This window comes from Oncorhynchus clarkii, chromosome 6, assembly GCF_045791955.1.
Source record: "Oncorhynchus clarkii lewisi isolate Uvic-CL-2024 chromosome 6, UVic_Ocla_1.0, whole genome shotgun sequence".
Lineage (NCBI taxonomy): Eukaryota > Metazoa > Chordata > Actinopteri > Salmoniformes > Salmonidae > Oncorhynchus > Oncorhynchus clarkii.
Window position 1 is genome coordinate 48,851,257 of NC_092152.1, and position 18,217 is coordinate 48,869,473.

The 18,217-nt window shown below is 40.9% G+C and overlaps 1 protein-coding gene across 1 annotated transcript; it reads left to right on the forward strand.

The window, feature by feature from the left end:
• Nucleotides 1–1,026: 1,026 nt before the first annotated feature.
• LOC139412115 (radial spoke head 14 homolog) lies at nucleotides 1,027–15,885 on the forward strand. The gene is made up of 6 exons (XM_071158920.1): nucleotides 1,027–1,240; nucleotides 1,807–1,909; nucleotides 2,738–2,856; nucleotides 3,693–3,918; nucleotides 4,273–4,409; nucleotides 13,346–15,885. Exons 1-6 carry the CDS (start codon nucleotides 1,042–1,044, stop codon nucleotides 13,582–13,584), a joined length of 1,023 nt encoding a protein of 340 aa, XP_071015021.1. The 5' UTR covers nucleotides 1,027–1,041; the 3' UTR covers nucleotides 13,585–15,885.
• The last annotated feature ends 2,332 nt before the right edge of the window (nucleotides 15,886–18,217 follow it).

An 18,217-nucleotide genomic window follows, 5' to 3' on the forward strand; every position in this document is an offset into this window, starting at 1 on the left:
GTGTGCAAAGCTGTCATCAAGGTAAAGAAGGGTGGCTACTTTGAAGAATCTCAAATATAACATATATTTAGATTTGTTTAACACTTTTGGTTACTACATGATTCCATATGTGTTATTTCATAGTTTTGATGTCTTCACTATTATTCTACAATGTAGAAAATAGTAAAAATAAAGAAAAACCCTTGAATGAGTTGGTGTGTCCTAACTTTTGACTGGTACTGTATATATTTAAGCAATAAGGCACGAGGGGGTGTGGTATATGGCCAATATTCCACGGCTAAGGGCTGTTCCAAGGTGCCTTATTGCTATTATAAACTGGTTACCAACATAATTAGAGCATTATAAATAAATGTTTTGTCATACACGTGGTATATGGCCTGATATACCACGGCTGTCAGCCAATCAGCATTCAGGGCTCGAACCACCCAGTTTATAAATATATATATGCGGGCAGCCCCACATTTTTGGAACCACTGACCTACATCACCTGTATTGGTCAGGGAAAACATGCAGCATAGTGTTCTTTGTGATAGGCTACTGGTTGTTCTGGAAAGAGTCCCTGTTGTTAATGACAATTAAAATAAGGGCAATAAATGAAACCAATAAACACATTTTTATTGTTTTGTTTTGTTATAATAAAAAAAATCGATAATAAGGTCAGTGAAAGAGATGTATTGTAAGTAATGGTCTAGGCCTGCCTAAGATACTTTTCGTATAGAAACGCACAAGCTTGAGAAGGACGGGAAAGGGGAATGTGATGTAATGTATTGTATTTATGTTAATCACCTTTTTTTTACTCAAACAACTAGTGAAATATTACTAACAACAAATATAGGGGGGAAATGTATGTGTATTGTGTACAGATAGCTAGTTACTAAGCAACGATTGGTGGAGTGAGAAGCAGTGGCGCTGAGTAGCTAAATAACTGTTCTGCTCGCTGGCAAACAACTGGTGACAGGCAGCTTATGTTACAATATAGCGAAATAAGGTTAGCTATAATCAACAGTTGTTTAATAACAACAATTCTTATTTTGTTAGAGTATGGCTAGCACAAGGATTTCGGAGCAATTGCCCCCGCATTTTGACCCGACTCAAGCACCTGTTGCATTCGGCAACCGAGCCCTTCCGCGGCTCTCTCTGGAACTGCAAGATCCACAGCTGTGCATACGACAGAGAGCTCTTGCAGCCCTCTGCGATCTGGTTCATGACCCAAAGAGGGCATATGAGGCTATTCACAAAGGTAAGATGCATATTCCCATTATTGCATTGTATAAAATTCTTGCTTTCTTAAACAAAACATTTGTGGAATCTCATTTTTAAATTGCTGCATCTGTTTCACGAGTCACAAATCTCGCATTGTAATGGTTTTGGGAGATAATACATTCACAGCTATACACACTTGTTATTAGCTAGACAACGCAGGACTGTTCACTATAGTTATGTTCCCACGGTTGCCCATTGTTAACTTAGTTGGCTGGTATCTCACTGCATGGACGCTGGATCTCCCCGTTCTGTACCTGAGATAGCTAGCCCTTACTAGCTTACACTCCGAATAAGACGGTTCTGTATTATTTACCTTGGAAGCTGACCGCCTGAACGAATATCTTTGTCGTGGACTCAGTTCGTACCCACGCATAACATCTAGAAGCTAGAAGTGTGCCTGTTAATCGCACAATAGTCAACAAAAGGGGACATCAAGGCGTATCCTTCTGAGTACTGTAAATTCTTTGGGCTATATTCTTCACAAAGCCTTCTCTTAACCAGTAAATGTTTCCAAACTAGATATCATCTGTGAATTTGTTTCAGGCTGTTTGGAGAGGCTGAAGGTCCTGCTGCAAGACAGAGACAGCTCAGTGAGAATCAAAACTACAGAAGTCTTTTACCTACTAGCTGCCCATAATGTGGGGAGGTGAGTAAATCCCATTCCCAGGGATCATTTGGTCTACCCAATGGTCAATGCTATGGTTACTGCAGACAGTAGGTGGCAGCCTAGTACAATATGGTTTTACCAACAATGTCAATGACCACAGCCAAAGAGGAAGAGGCGAAGCAAGGTCGTTTACTCCACCCAAAATATCCATGTTAAGCAGATCATTAATTATTAAACAAGTGAAGAGTTTTTGTATGGGGGCAATGAGAGTGTCAAATTTAGTCAAGATAAAAATGTATTGCTTTATTGATATGTGAGGCTTATTTGATCTAATATATGTTTAGTAATTCTTAGGTTGTTACGAGTGTACTTATATAAGTGTGATGCACCTGACATCCCAGCCACTTTGAGAAAAAAACACTTTAGTTTTGAGTTGTCCCAGTTTAAATTTGAAATGTCTATGCATATTCATGGGGTTAGCATAGCATCTCACTCTCCATTGAATACAGGCAGATGACATCACCACCTCTCATCGCATATTCAAAAAAGTATTTAAATAACGAGATGCATCCATCAATCCAAAGAGATGTGCTTGACATCCTGCCGTTCCACTCTGTGGACAACGAATCCCATTGTTAGGGTGGCGACACAAGCATCTTGTCATTATATCAAGTATCTCTGCAACAGTCAACTTCTGTATGGCAAGTTATCCGGATGAGGAAACAATCCTTAGTAAAACATTTTTTGGGGTACTTATTTCACACCCATAAATAGTAGACACGACTAAACTTGTGGACTTGCAAATGAGTGGAGGGAATCTTGGGTTGGGTGGCGATTGGTGTGAGTGACACATGTGTATGTCCCTAGAGAAGCCTTCCTCACGTGGGATGTGGTGGCTCCACTGTCTGATCTTCTAGACGAGCCAGTTGATGCCTGTCGTAAAAACATGCATCGTGCACTGAAGATGGTGGCTGAGTTTCCTGCAGGTACGTATGCCTAGGCTTTAGTCTTTGGTTTTCAGCTGCCCCAATTACAGTGACACTCCAGGCAAGCTGAAGGACTCATTACACATGACATTTGGATGTATTTTGATTTAGACACTATTCAAACACTATAGCTGTGTTCCGAATACACATACTAATATACTGTATACTACATACTTAATGAGTATATACTACATACTATATACTATTAGTTCCTTTTAGCATACTGTAAACAAATGGTATCCTTTCAGTTGAGCATACTGGCTCTTCGCCTGTCTACCGGAAGTTGATGTTCTTGCTAGCTTGTTAGCATAACAAATTACTAGCTAGACATTTTACGACTTTGTGTGTGTTATTAAAGGTGCATTCGTAAATTCAATCTGGGGTGCAAGAGTGCGCTCTGGGCATTCGTAAATTCAGAGCATTGTCAGATTGTCATTTTGTCATTTCAGAGCATTTCGCTCACTGGACGCTCTGGCTGAGGAGTAGGGTTGATCCGAGCGTTCTGAACTCACAACTGCAGTCAAGCACCCAAGCTAACTGGCTAACTTGCGAGCTACTTCCAGACACAAATGAGAGAACCCCTCACTCTGACCATTTTACTTGCCCTAGCAGAGCTAGTTAGGCTGTTTTGATGTTATCTAGAATATTTGTGACTGTAACTGTGCGGCTGGCAACAATTTAATTACTATTTTTTGCCGACGTTTTGATCTTATAAGATCTTCTAAATGTAACAATTATTAACGAAACAAGTGATTCAATGAAAGAGAATCCAAATCCTTAGATGATGGACATGTTTTAGGGCCTTATGACCTTATGACCTTCTGTCTCCTGGTCAGGTGCAGTGTGTATCGTAACTTTGGGCCTGGTTCCCCGGCTGGTGATGAAGCTGCCTGTTGAGCAGGAGGAGATCCGGGCCCTTATCCTGGCCACTCTCAGCTACTGTGTGAGGGTGGATGCCCTGCCAGCCCTGGCCAGTGACGGAGTTCCCATGCTGCGAAACCAGCTCTCTCACCCCTCCCCTGACATCCGCCGGGCCGCAGCCTCCGCCATGTTGGGCATCAGGTGAGCAGAGGCACAAACATGGATATGTTCCAAATGACACCCTATTCCCTACGTACTGCACTACTTTTGACCAGCGCTCTATTGGCCCAGGTCAAAGTAGTGCCTTATTAGGGAATTAGGAGCCATTTGGTACACAGCCATGTTCTACTTACTGACAGGAAAGAATACTTTTAAAAAATCTAAATATTTGGAATTTGAGGCTTTCAATATTCATGAATGATGGATGTCATGTAGAAAAAAAATGCACTCTAATAATATGTGCATGCAAAATGAAAATCAATTAAATGTAAGTGGAAAAAGCTTGCTTTGAACTAAGTTATGATTCCATTTAAAGACCCCTGTTTGCCCTGTTAGTGTTCCATCAGAAGGAAAGCACAAGGTATGTGAGGAGGGAGTTCTCCCAATCCTAGTGAAGCTGCTATCAGACTGTGACCCAGGAGTGACTGCCAGTGCTGCTGGGACTATTATGAACACAGCTATTATCACTGAAGGTAAGGAGGGGAATGGATGTGAAAGAAAGGATATTTTAGATATCTATTGTGACTATTGTCTTAAGTAATAGTTTAGAGTTAGGGTGCAAGTTTGCATGTGAACAATGTTAACAACATAGGCTTATCTCTATGTTGCAGGGAACTTACATTATAGAGACATTCTGGAGGGTTCAAAACTACCTCGTTATTTTTTAAACCTCCCGTTTTGGACTCTGTGTCAATGCATAATAAACCATCTACAGTGCTCTCCCAGCGGAAAAACCCACAGAATCCTAACATTCAAACCTGCCATCATTTAGTGCATGAGATCTACGTGCTTGTTCCCTGTAATGTATTGCGTGCTTTAAAGCAAGATGGGGTGAATGGCTGCATGCCCTTATGAATTGCTGCATGCGCATACCATTAGTTATTTTCATAACAGTGAAAATACATTGCATACGTCTATCAAATCCATGCATAAGGTAGAAAACATCTGAAATTAGATTTATAAGACCTCGGTTTTTCTTTATTTTTACTCTTTTCTACATTGTAGAATAATAGTGAAGACATCAAAACTATGAAATAACACATATGGAATCATGTAGTAACCAAAAAAGTGTTAAACAAATAAAAATATTTGTCAAAGTAGCCACTCTTTTTGCCTTGATGACAGCTTTGCACACTCTTGGCATTCTCTCAACCAGCTTCATGAGGAATGCTTTTCCAGCAGTCTTGAAGGAGTTCCCACATACACTACCGTTCAAAAGTTTGGGGTCACTTAGAAATGTCCTTGTTTTTGAAAGAAAAGCATATATTTTTTGTCCATTAAAATAACATAAAATTGATCAGAAATACAGTGTCGACATTGTTAATGTTGTAAATGACCATTGTAGCTGGATACGGCAGATTTTTATGGAATATCTACAAAGGCGTACAGCGGCCCATTATCAGCAACCATCACTCCTGTGTTCCAATGGCACATTGTGTTAGCTAATCCAATTGTATTGTTTTAAAAGGCTAATTGATCATTAGAAAACCCTTTTGCAATTATGTTAGCACAGCTGAAAACTGTTGTCCTGATTAAAGAAGCAATACAACTGCCATTCTTTAGACTAGTTGAGTGTCTGGAGCATCAGCATTTGTGGGTTCGATTACAGGCACAAAATGGCCAGAAACAAAGACTTTCTTCTGAAACTCATCAATCTATTCTTGTTCTGAGAAATGAAGTCTATTCCATGCAAGAAATTCCCAAGGAACTGAAGATCTCGTACAACGTTGTGTACTACTCCCTTCACAGAACAGTGCAAACTGGCTCTAACCAGAATTGAAAGAGGAGTGGGAAGCCCCAGTGCACAACTGAGCAAGAGGACAAGTACATTAGAGTGTCTAGTTTGAGAAACAGACACCTCACAAGTCCTCAACTGGTAGCTTCATTAAATAGTACCCGCAAAACACCAGTCTCAACATCAACAGTGAAGAGGCGACTCCGGGATGCTGGCTTTAAAAAAAAATGTTTGAACCTTTATTTAACTAGGCAAGTCAGTTAAGAACACATTCTTATTTTCAATGACAGCCTAGGAACAGTGGGTTAACTGCCTTGTTTAGGGCCAGTACAACAGATTTTTACCTAGTCAGCTCGGGGATTTGATCTCTAACCACTAGGCTACCTGCCACCCCAAATTGAATTGAAATGCATTCCAGGTGACTAGCTCATGAAACTGGTTGAGAGAATTCCAAGAGTGTACAAAGCTGTCAAGGCAAAGGGTGGCTACATTGAAGAATCTCAAATATAACATATATTTTGAATTGTTTAGCACTGTTTTGGTTACTACATGATTCCATATGTGTTATTTCATAGTTCTGATGTCTTCACTATTATTCTACAATGTAGAAAATACAAAAAATAAAATAAAAACCCTGGAATGAGTAGGTGTGTCCAAACTTTTGTCTGGTACTGTATCTCTTGCAATGCATTTCTCTGCAAACCAGAAAATGTTGCCCTAAGGGCAGTGGTCACCACTGGGTCGATCGCGATTAACTGGTTGATCTCCAAGGCATTCCTAGTCAATCACCAAACATTTCTGTAAAAACAAAAACAATATTTGTTGTATTTGTTTCACCGCTATTGGCGGTAGGTGCACTTGAATCAGCAGCCCTAGCATCGGGAAGGCAAATTGTTCCCATTTTGAACCATTTGATGTGTCCACCCACCCGGCAGGCCCAGAGAACAAATCAAGTGCACTTATAGGCCGACTACTGGCCAATCAGATAGCTCAGATCACTTTGTCTGCACAGTTTCCTTGCGCCATAGACTGTAAAAATAAGCCTCGATCGCACAGCAAAGTTAATAATGTGAGATTTCAAATCTTTTAAAACCATGACTACTCAACGAATACAGCAAAGAGCTGCTGTTTTTATGTTTAAGTTGTTATTCAGCACTGTCAACACTTTGTTCAACACTTTTATAAGCCATAAAATGCGCATTCTCCCTATCACTGGAGGTTGGTGGCACCTTAATTGGGGAGAACGGGCTAGTGGTAATGACTGGAGCTGAATTAGTGGAATGGTATCAAATACATCAAACACATGGTTTCCAGAGTTGAACACAAGGTTGTCGGGAGTGGCTGGTGTGAGAGGACATGACAAAATAACCACATTATCCAAGTACTCATGCTTTTCCGCCCCTTCAGATGACAATATATGGGAGGTCTCACAGTGGGTGTGTCCTAGCCCCTGTTTTGAGAGAGGAGATTTTCTCTCTTCTTTGGAAGCGGGCTATTCGGGGTGTTCCCGTCTCGGAAGCGGTTGGTTCAGCCGGTATTTCCTCGTTCTTAACAGTAATGAAATGCTGCATCCCATCCTGTACTTGAATGATTTGGACAAGTTCAAATTGCTCATGTTTTGGCGGCCAAAATAGTTGGTGAGTCCCAGCGATTGGTTCACGTAGCTACGTGTCTGGATGCATCTCGCCATTGCCATCTGTTGCTCAAGCTATCCCTGTCGTGCCTGAGGGCGTTAACTCCTTGGAGAAGCCCGCGACTGTTGTCACAGGGGGTTCCCATGGGCCGGGTAGTGTCCCGCAGAGTGATCACGACAGACACAGCCTCACTGGGATGGGGCGTGCTGTGTGTGGGCTACTAGGAAGGTGGCATTTGGTCGACAGCGCTAAAGGCACTGCATATTAATTACCTGGAGCTACTGGCTGTTTTTCTGCTGTTTTTTTCTGATATTGGAGGTCCAGTATGTGTTGGTAAGGTCCGACAACAGGACGTCGGTGGTGTGCATCAACAGGCAGGGAGAGACGTTGTCTTTCTCTCGCCTGAACCTGGCAAGGGAGCAACTACTCATCTTGGGGTCCGGCAAAATTAATGCAGTTATACAATTTTAAAAACATTACAATACATTCATAACAAATTTCATTACTCACTACGTGTGTGCCCTCAGGTCCTACTCCACTACCACATACAGTGCATTCGGAAAGTATTCAGACCCCTTGACTTTTTCCACATTTTTTTTTACGTTACAGCGTTATTCTAAAATTTATGAAAAAGTTTCCCCCCCTCAATCTACACACAATACTCCATAATGACAGGCAAAAACTGGAAATTTCTGAAATGAAATATTGCATTTACATACAGTTGAAGTCAGAAGTTTACATACACCATAGCCAAATACATTTAAACTCAGTTTTTCACAATTCCTGACATTTATCCTAGTAGAAATCGCAGTCTTAGGTCAGTTAGGATCACCACTTTATTTTAAGAACGTGAAATGTCAGAATAGTAGAGAGAATGATTTATTTCAGCTTGTATTTCTTTCATCACATTCCCAGTGGGTCAGAAGTTTACATACACAAAATTATTATATGGTAGCATTGACCTTAAATTGTTTAACTTGGGTCAAACGTTTCGGGTAGCCTTCCACAAGCTTCCCACAATAAGTTGGGTAAATTTTGGCCCATTCCTCCTGACAGAGCTGGTGTAACGGAGTCCGGTTTGTAGGCCTCTTTGCTTGCACACTCTTTTGTTCTGCCGACAAATTTTCTCTAGGATTGAGGTCAGGGCTTTGTGGTGGTCACTCCAATACCTTGACTTTGTTGTCCTTAAGCCATTTTGACACAGCTTTGGAAGTATGCTTGGGGTCATTGTACATTTGGAACACCCAATTGCGACCAAGCTTTAACTTCCTGACTGATGTCTTGAGATGTTGCTTCAATATATCCACATAATTTTCGTTCCTCATGATGCCATCTATTTTGTGAAGTGCACCAGTCCCTCCTGCAGCAAAGCACCCCCACAACATGATGCTGCCACCCCCGTGCTTCACGGTTGGGATGGTGTTCTTTGGCTTGCAAGCCGCCCCCTTTTTCCTCCAAACATAACGATGGTCATTATGACCAAAAGGTTCCTATTTTTGTTTCTTCAGACATTTCTCAAAAAAGTACGATCTTTGTCCCCATGTGCATTTGAAAACCGTATTCTGGCTTTTTTTTATGGCTGTTTTGGAACAGTGCATTCTTCCTTGCTGAGCGGCCTATCAGGTTATGTCGATATAGGACACGTTTTACTGTCGATATAGGACTTGTTTTACCTGTTTCCTCCAGCTTCTTCACAAGGTCCTTTGCTGTTGTTCTGGGATTGATTTGCACTTTTCGCACCACGTTCATCTCTAGGAGACAGAACGCATCTCCTTCCTGAGCGGTATGATGGCTGCATGGTCCCATGGTGTTTATACTTGCGTACTATTGTTTGTACAGATGAACGTGGTACCTTCAGGCATTTGGAAATTGCTCCCAAGGATGAACCAGACTTGTGGAGGTCTACAATTTTTTTTCTGAGGTCTTGGCTGATTTCTTTAGATTTTCCCATGATTTCCCTTTAGATTTTCCCATGATTCTCAGGCTTGTAAGATAAGTATTGTTCTTGCAACCATGGGTCTATGGACATGGGCTTACTAACACACCTTTCCCAGCAATGTAGAGAGAAAAAAAGAGAAATTATAAAAAAGTAAAATACGTAATAATAAAAGTATTAATAGATACACAATGAGTAACGATTACTTGGCTATATACAAGGGGTACCACTACCGAGTCGATGTGCAGGGGTAAGAGGTAATTGAGGTAGATACAGTGCATTCAGAAAGTATTCAGACCCCTTGACTTTTCCCACATTTTGTTACGTTACAGCCTTTTTCTAAAATTGATACGTTTTTTTCCCCTCAATCTACACACAATACCCCATAATGATAAAGCAAAAGCAGGTTTTTTGAAATGTATGCAAATGTATAATTTTTGTAACTGAAATATTACATTTACATAAGTATTCAGACCCTTTACTCAGTACTTTGTTAAAGCACTTTTGACGCTACAACCTGTATTTGGAGATTTTCTCCCATTCTTCTCTGCAGATCCTCTCAAGCTCTGTGACGAATGACATTCAGTCCAAAGAGTTCAATCTTGGTTTTATTAGACCAGAAAATCTTGTTTCTCATTGTCTGAGAGTTTTTAGGTGCATTTTTGCAAACTAAGGGGCTGTCATGTGCCTTTTACTAAGGAGTGGCTTCCATCTGGCCACTACCATAAATACCTGATTGGTGGAGTGCTCCAGTGATGGTTGTCCTTCTGGAAGGTTCTCCCATGTGTACAGAGGAACTCTAGAGCTCTGTCAGAGTGAACATTGGGTTCTTCGTCACCTCCCTGACCAAGGCCCTTCTCCCCGATTCCTCCAGGCGGCCAGCTCTAGGAAGAGTCTTGGTGGTTCCAAATTTCTTCCATTTAAGAATGATGGAGGCCACTGGGTTTTACGGACCTTCAATGCTGCAGAAATGTTTTGGTACCTTTCCCCAGATCTGTGCATCGACACAACCCTGTCTTGGAGCTCTATGGACAATTCTTTCGACCTGGCTTGGTTTTTGCTCTGGCATGCACTGTCAACTGTGGGATCTTTTATCGGCCGGTGTGTGCCTTTCCAAATCATGTCCAATCAATTGAATTTACCACAGGTAGACTCAAATCAAGTTGTAGAAACATCTCAAGGATGATCCATGGAAACAGGATGCACCTGAGCTCGTAGCAAATGGTCTGAATACTTATGTAAATATGTTTTTCTTTTTTTTTTATACATTTGCAAACATTTCTTAACACATTAATTTCACTTTGTCATTATGGAGTATTGTGTGTCGATTGCTGAGGAAATGTTTTTATTTCATCCATTTTAGAATAAGGCTGTAATGTAACAAAATGTGGAAAAAGTCAATAGGTCTGAAAACTTTGCGTAGGCACTTTATGTACACTACCTGTCAAGTTTTAGAACACCTACTCATTCAAGGGTTTTTCTTTATTTTTACAATTTTCTTCATTGTAGAATAATAGTGAAGACATTAAAACTATGAAATAACACATATGGAATCATGTAGTAACCAAAAAAGTGTTAACCTCTCTAGGGTATGTGGGACACTAGCATCCCATCTGGCCAACATCCAGTGAGGTTGCAGAGCGCCAAATTCAATTACAGAAATGCTCATGATAAAAATTCAGAAAACAAAACATATTTTACATAGGTTTAAAGATTAACTTCTTGTTAAACCAACCACAGTGTCATATTCATAAAATGCTTTTCGGCGAAAGCATACCTAGCCCAGAACATACCTAGCCCAAAACATATCCAAGTTGACAAATTATTACAAACAGTAACCAGCCAAGCAGAAGCGTTACAAAACTCAGAAATAGAGATAAAATTAATCCCTTACCTTTGATGATCTTCATATGGTGTTAATCAGAAGACATTCATTTACTCAATAAATGTTCCTTTTGTTCGATGAAGTCTCTTTATACCAAAATCCTCCGTTTTGTTAGCGCGTTTTCTTCAGTAATCAGGCTCAAACTCAGTCAAAACAATCAAACAAAAAATCCTAATTGTATCCGTAAAGTTCATAGAAACATGTAAAACGATGTTTATATTCAACCCTTAGGTTGTTTTTTAGCCTAAATGATCTATAATATTTCAACCGGACAATAACGTCGTCAATATAAAAAGTAAACAAGAAATGCACATGTTCCTGAAAAAATTCTGCGTCACGTTTGGGTCCACTCGTTCAGACTGGTCTTACTCCCTCATTTATAAGAATACAAGCCTGAAACGATTTCTAAAGACTGTTGACATCTAGTGGAAGGCATAGGAACTGCAAATGGAGTCCTATGTTAATGGATACTGTAATGGCATTGAATAGAAAACTACAAAACCACAAAAAAACTACTTCCTGAATGAATTTTTCTCAGATTTTCGCCTGCTAAATCAGTTCTGTTATACTCACAGACACTATTTTAACAGTTTTGGAAACTTTAGAGTGTTTTCTATCCAAATCTACCAGTTATATGCATATCATATCTTCTGGGCCCAAGAAGCAGGCCATTACATTTGGACATGCTTTTCATCCAAAATTCCGAATGCTGCCCCCTACCCTAGAGAGGTTAAACAAATCAACATTTATTTTATATTTTATATTCTTGAATTAACCTCTTGAAGCTAGGGGGCACTATGTTTATGTTTGGAAAAATAACGTTCCCAAAGTAAACGGCCTATTTCTCAGGACCAGATGCTAGAATATGCATATACTTGACAGATTAGGATAGAAAACTCTCTAAAGTTTCCAAAACTGTCAAAATATTGTCTGTGAGTGTAACAGAACTGATATTGCAGGCAAAACCCTGAGAAAAATCAAACCAGGAAGTGGCTTTTATTTTGAAAACTCCATGTTCCATAGCCTCCCATTGCTCCATTTAAAGGGATATCAACCAGATTCCTTTTCCTATCGCTTCCTCAAGGTGTCAAGAGTCTTCAGACATAGTTTCAGGCTTTTATTTTGAAAAATGAGCCAGAACAATAACATCGCGTCAAGTGGTCACATGAGTTTTGCTTGCGCAACAGAATTTGGACAGCTATTGTTTTTTCCTCTCCTACTGTGAAAGACATTTGCGGTTGATATATTATCGATTATATATTTATCTATAAATATATATTCGAATATTATTTGGAATTTGTCTCCGTTGTCGTGACCGCTCTTTCCTGTGGATTTCTGAACATAATGCGCCAAACAAACGGAGGAGGTATTTTGTATATAAAAATAATCTTTATGGAACAAAAGGAACATTTGTTGTGTAACTGGGAGTCTCGTGATTGAAAACATCCGAAGATCATCAAAGGTAAACGATTAATTTGATTGCTTTTCTGATTTTCATGACTAAGCTACCTGATGCTAAGTGTACTTAATGTTTTGTCATGCGATCGATAAACTTACACAAACGCTTGGATTGCTTTCGCTGTAAAGCATAATTTCAAAACCTGAGACGACAGGTAGATTAACAAAAGGCTAAACTGTGTTTTGCAATATTGCACTTGTGATTTCATGAATATGAATATTTTTAGTAATATTATTTGACTGAGGCGCTATGCTATTCAGCGGTTGCTGATGACAATTATCCCGCTTAAGGGATGGGTAGCGTCAAGAAGTTAAAGTAGCCAACCTTTGCCTTCCACCGCAGATGGGGAAGGCCGACATGGGCGGATGTGGTGCATTGAGACGCAGCCCATATCTCTAGCTTCAACTGAAGGGTTTTGATGGGGAATTTTTTTATTATGTTACTTAGATTGTAAAACTGCCACGTCCATTTGCGATATTACATCAACAAGGAAGTTACTGCAAACAACGAGCACAGTTTTTTTTCCCTCAGACATCATTGCACATGTGATAGAACTGCAGAATATATACAGATTTATTTTTTCACCACGTTGCATGATGCTCCCCATCTATTCTTAGTCAACAAAACAAAACAATAACAACAACGGTGGGGCAGTCAGTGGTGCAATTTCCCCTAATGCAGAAGCGTCAATGTCTCAACAGATAGTGTCAACCTCATCATTAACTCACTCATGCTCACTTCTCCCCTCTGTCATCCACAGGGAAATACCAGGCCTTAAAGGCAGGTGCCATTCCCCCCTTGTTGGAGCTGGTGGGCAGTGAGGACAGAGCTGTGTGTGCTAACGCGCTGCGTGCCCTCACCACCCTGGCTGAAGCCCCCTGCGCTCGGGAACAGCTACTGGAGCACCTGCCACTATTAAAGACAAGACTCAATCACCCAGCTTCCATCATCTGCCGGGCAGCAGCCACTGCCATCCGCGTGATCTCCTGGACCCCCTGAGAGAAAGAGAGAGCAAGGGAAGAAGAGACAAATACCTCTCATTATCTAAATTCTCCCTCGCTCCTCCCCCTATTCTCTCTCCCTCACACACATTGACACACACAGGCACACATGTGCTCTCACTGACACACCACACACAATCAGTCCTTCTTCTACTACAGACACTCACACTTCCTTAATGTAAATGTCTGCTGGTGTACATTTACCAGACTAGTAGACCCACCTCTGTCTGTGTCATCTATCCTATTAATGTGATTAAAACTGAGCACAGTGGCAAGTTTCAGCTCCTCTGTATAGAGGTTCCCCAACTGATGGTCCGTGGGTGATTTTATTTGTCCCCACAAGTTCTGGCTCTCAGTTCACCCTGGACTCTACTAGTTGTCAAAAGTGTTCCACAGGGATTCTGGCCCATGTTGACTCCAATGCTTCCCACAATTGTGTCAAGTTGTTCTTTGGGTGGTGGACCATTCTTGATACACATTGGAAACTGTAGAACGTGAAAAACACATCAGCATTGCAGTTCTTGACACAAACCGGTGAGCCTGGCACCTACTACCATACCCCGTTCAAAGGCACTTAAATATTTTTGCCTTGCCCATTCCCCCTCTGAATGGCACACATACACAATCCATGTCTCAATATTCTCAAGGTTTAAAAATCCTTCTTTAACCTGTCTCCTCCTTTTCATCTACATGAATTGAAGTGGATTTAACAAGTGACACCTACAGTGCCTTGCAAATGTATTCATCCCCCTTGGCATTTTTCCTATTTTGTTGCATTACAACCTGTAATTTAAATTTATTTTTATTTGGATTTCATGTAATGGACATACACAAAATAGTCCATTAATGCAAATTAATGACTTAAAAATCATACAATGGGATTTTCTGGATTTTTGTTTTAGATTCCGTCTCTCACAGTTGAAGTGTACCTATGATAAAAAGTACAGACCTCTACATGCTTTGTAAGTAGGAAAACCTGCAAAATCGGCAGTGTATCAAATACTTGTTCTCCCCACTGTATATGGATGGAATTAATCTAACAAAAGGACCAATTGTGATGTTTATGGGACATATTGGAGTGCCAACAAAAGAAGCTCGTCAAAGGTAAGGCATGTTTTATATTTTATTTTGGCATTATGTGTAGCGCCTGCATGGTAGAAATATGCTACCCTCTTTGTTTACTGTTGTGCTATCATCAGATAATAGCTTCTTATTCTTTCGCCGAAAAGCCTTTTTTAAATCTGACATGTTGGCTGGATTCACAACGAGTGTAGCTTTAATTTAGTATCTTACATGTGTGATTTAATGAAAGTTAGATTTTTATATAATTTTATTTGAATTTGCCGCGCTGCATTTTCCCTGGCTTTTGGCTAAGTGGGACGCAAGCGTCCCCTATACTATAAGTTAAATAAAAAAATAAGCAAACACATTTGGTGTTTGCCAAAAGGCATGTGGGAGACTCCCCAAAAATATGGAAGATGGTACTCTGGTCAGATTGGTAAAATTGAGCTTTTTGGCCATCAAGGAAAATGCTATGTCTGGCGCAAACCCAACACCTCTCATCACCCCGAGAACACCATCCCCACGGTGAAGCATGGTGGCAGCATCATGCAGTGGCTAGATGTGCAATGCTTATAGAGACATACCCCAAGAGACTTGCAGCTGTAATTGCTGCAAAAGGTAGCTCTGTACAAAGTATTGACTTTTGAATAGTTATGCAGGCTCAAGTTCTGTTTTTTTTGTCTTATTTCTTGTTTGTTTCACAATAAAAAATATTTAGCATTTTCAAAGTGGTAATATGTAAATCAAATGAAACAAACACCCCAAAAATCAATTTTAGGTAGATTTCCAGGTTGTAAGGCAACCAAATAGGAAAAATACCAAGGGGAGTGAATACTTTTGCAAGCCACTGTATAAGGGAACATACCTTTACCTGGATTCACCTGGTCAGTCTGCCATGGAAAGAGGTGTTCATAATTTGTACACTCTGTGGATGTGATCATATAAGCAAGGTTTGAAATTATCATGTTTTAGTCTAATATTATATCATTTTGTAGTCTACAATTTTTTGGAAATTATGTCATGGCACCCTTTCGTTACACAACATCCTCTGTTCCATTCATACTGCACAACATGACAGCCAGCCAGGGTTATGATAATCATACAACTGCATGTATCAGCAAAGGCAGAAACAGATGTTGGCCTACTAATTACTAGCCTACATTCACCATCTGCAAATGTATTGTGAGGGGCTTTGAATAAGTATTGCGTTTGATAAATAAACAAGTTGTAGATGTGACAAGTGCTTGGCCACTCAACCGTTTAATACTGCATGTGTTTGTCTCAAGTTTTATAGGTTATTGACGTTGCGTTGTCATCAACTCCACTTCGGCTGGGGGCACAGAAAATTATCGCCCTGGTCCATTGTGGATTGATAACTAGAGCGTATTAAATCGCAGAGGCTACAGCAATGAGTAATAGTAAAAAAGAAAAAACAACATCCAGTGTTACTCAATATGTTTGGAGTGTTGGCAGTCAACGTTGTTGTAATTGGCTTCAATGAGCCTAGCCTACATGTCTTTACACATCGCATTTCTCTTAAAATAAAACATACTAGGCTCCCATAAATTGTATTGTATGAGTGAGCCACGTTCTCAATAAGCAAAATATAGCCTAGGCCAGGGGTGTCAAACTCATTCCATGGAGGGCCGGCCGAGTGTATGCTGGTTTTCGTTATTTCCTTTCAATGTGTCCAATTAAGACCTAGACACCCAGGTGAGGGGAGTTCCTAACTAATCAGTGACCTTGCCGCAAGCTCTGGACCTTTACACCGGATCATCGCAGCTAGCTAGCTGCAACCGAGTGGCTATTGTTGGATAACGCCTCTGTCCCGAAGAAAGCACCAGTTAGCCTTGAGCTAGACTCGAGCTAGGCCAATCTCCCGGCTAGCCGACAAAGTATTCTTGGGCTACAATACCTCTTTTGCCAATTGACCTGGACCCTTTATTGTCGACAAGGAGCCACGCCGAGCCATCACGACTGGTCTGCCAACGTAATTGTCCGATGTGGTTTCAACAGGCTTTTCCGTTGCGATGTCGCCGAAGACCCATCTGCTAGCCCCGGCCCGCTAGCTTTTTGAACGCTGTGCCTCACGCTCGCCTACCGTAGTAGCGACTACCGAACGGCTCCCTGACTCACCTATTGCTGCTCATTGGACCCTATGATCACTCGGCTATACAGCTGATGCCTGCTGGACAGTTCACTAACACGGTACCTCATTTTGTTTATCTGTCGGCCCCAGCCTCGAACTCAGGTCCTGTGTGTACCTAACTGAACCTCTATGCCCGCTCATCGCCATTTACCTGTTGTTGTCTTGGCTCTCCCGATCAACATCTGTGATTGCTTTATGCCTCTCTCTAATGCCAATATGTCTTGTCTACAGCTGTTTCTGCTAGTTCTTATTGTTTTATTTCACTGTAGTGCCCCCAGTCCCGCTCAACATGCCTTAGATAGCTCTTTTGTCCAGGCCCTGTAGCCCCCAGTACTACACCTCTCATTTGTTGACTTCTGTAACCGTAAAAGCCTTGGTTTCATGCATGTTAACATCAGAAGCCTCCTCCCTAAGTTTGTTTTATTCACTGCTTTAGCACACTCACCAACACTGATGTCCTAGCTGTGTCTGAATCCTGGCTTCGGGAGGCCACCACAAATTCAGAAATGTCCATCCCCCACATCACCATTTTCCATCAAGATAGAACTGCCAAAGAGGGCGGAGATGCAATCTACTGCAGAGAATAGCCTGCAGAGTTCTGTCATACTATCCAGGTCTGTGCCCAAACAGTTCGAGCTTCTACTTTTAAAAATCCACCTTTCCAGATATAAGTCCCTCACTGTTGCCGCTTGTTATAAACCCCCCTCAGCCCACAGCTGTGCCCTGGACACCATATGTGAATTGATTGCTCCCCATCTATCTTCAGAGTTCATACTGTTAGGTAACCTAAACTGGGATATGCTTAACACCCCAGCTGTCCTACAATCTCAATCTCACACAAATTATCAAGGAACCTACCAGCTACAACCCTAAATCCGTAATCATGGGCACCCTCATAGATATCATCCTGACCAACTTGCCCTCTTTTTAATAGTTTTATTTTATTTCAACATTATTTAACCAGGTAGGCTAGTTGAGAACAAGTTCTCATTTGCAACTGCGACCTGTCCAAGATAAAGCATAGCAATTCGACACATACAACAACACAGAGTTACACATGGAATTAACAAAACATAGTCAATTATACTGTAGAAAAAAATAAAACAAAGTCTATATACAGTGATGAGGTAAGATAAGTAAAAAATACACCTCTGTTGTCTTCAATCCAGGATCTCAGCGATCACTGCCTCATTGCCTGTGTCCGTAATGGGTTCGCGGTCAAATGGCCCCCCCTCATCACTGTTAAACTCTCCCTAAAACACTTCAGCGAACAGGTCTGTCTAACCAACCTGGCGCGGGTATCCTGGAAGGATATTGACCTCATCCCATCAGTAGAGGATGCCAGGTTGTTCTTTAAAAGTGCTTTCCTCACCATCTTAAATAAGAATGCCCCATTCCAAAAATGTAGAACTAAGAACAG

Excerpts from the sequence above, each read along its gene's own strand:
- LOC139412115 (XM_071158920.1), top strand. The coding sequence starts at position 1,042 with ATGGCTAGCACAAGGATTTCGGAGCAATTGCCCCCGCATTTTGACCCG. Across the intron at positions 1,910-2,737 it reads GCTGCCCATAATGTGGGGAG|AGAAGCCTTCCTCACGTGGG; the intron begins GTGAGTAAATCC and ends GTATGTCCCTAG. Across the intron at positions 2,857-3,692 it reads GGTGGCTGAGTTTCCTGCAG|GTGCAGTGTGTATCGTAACT; the intron begins GTACGTATGCCT and ends TCTCCTGGTCAG.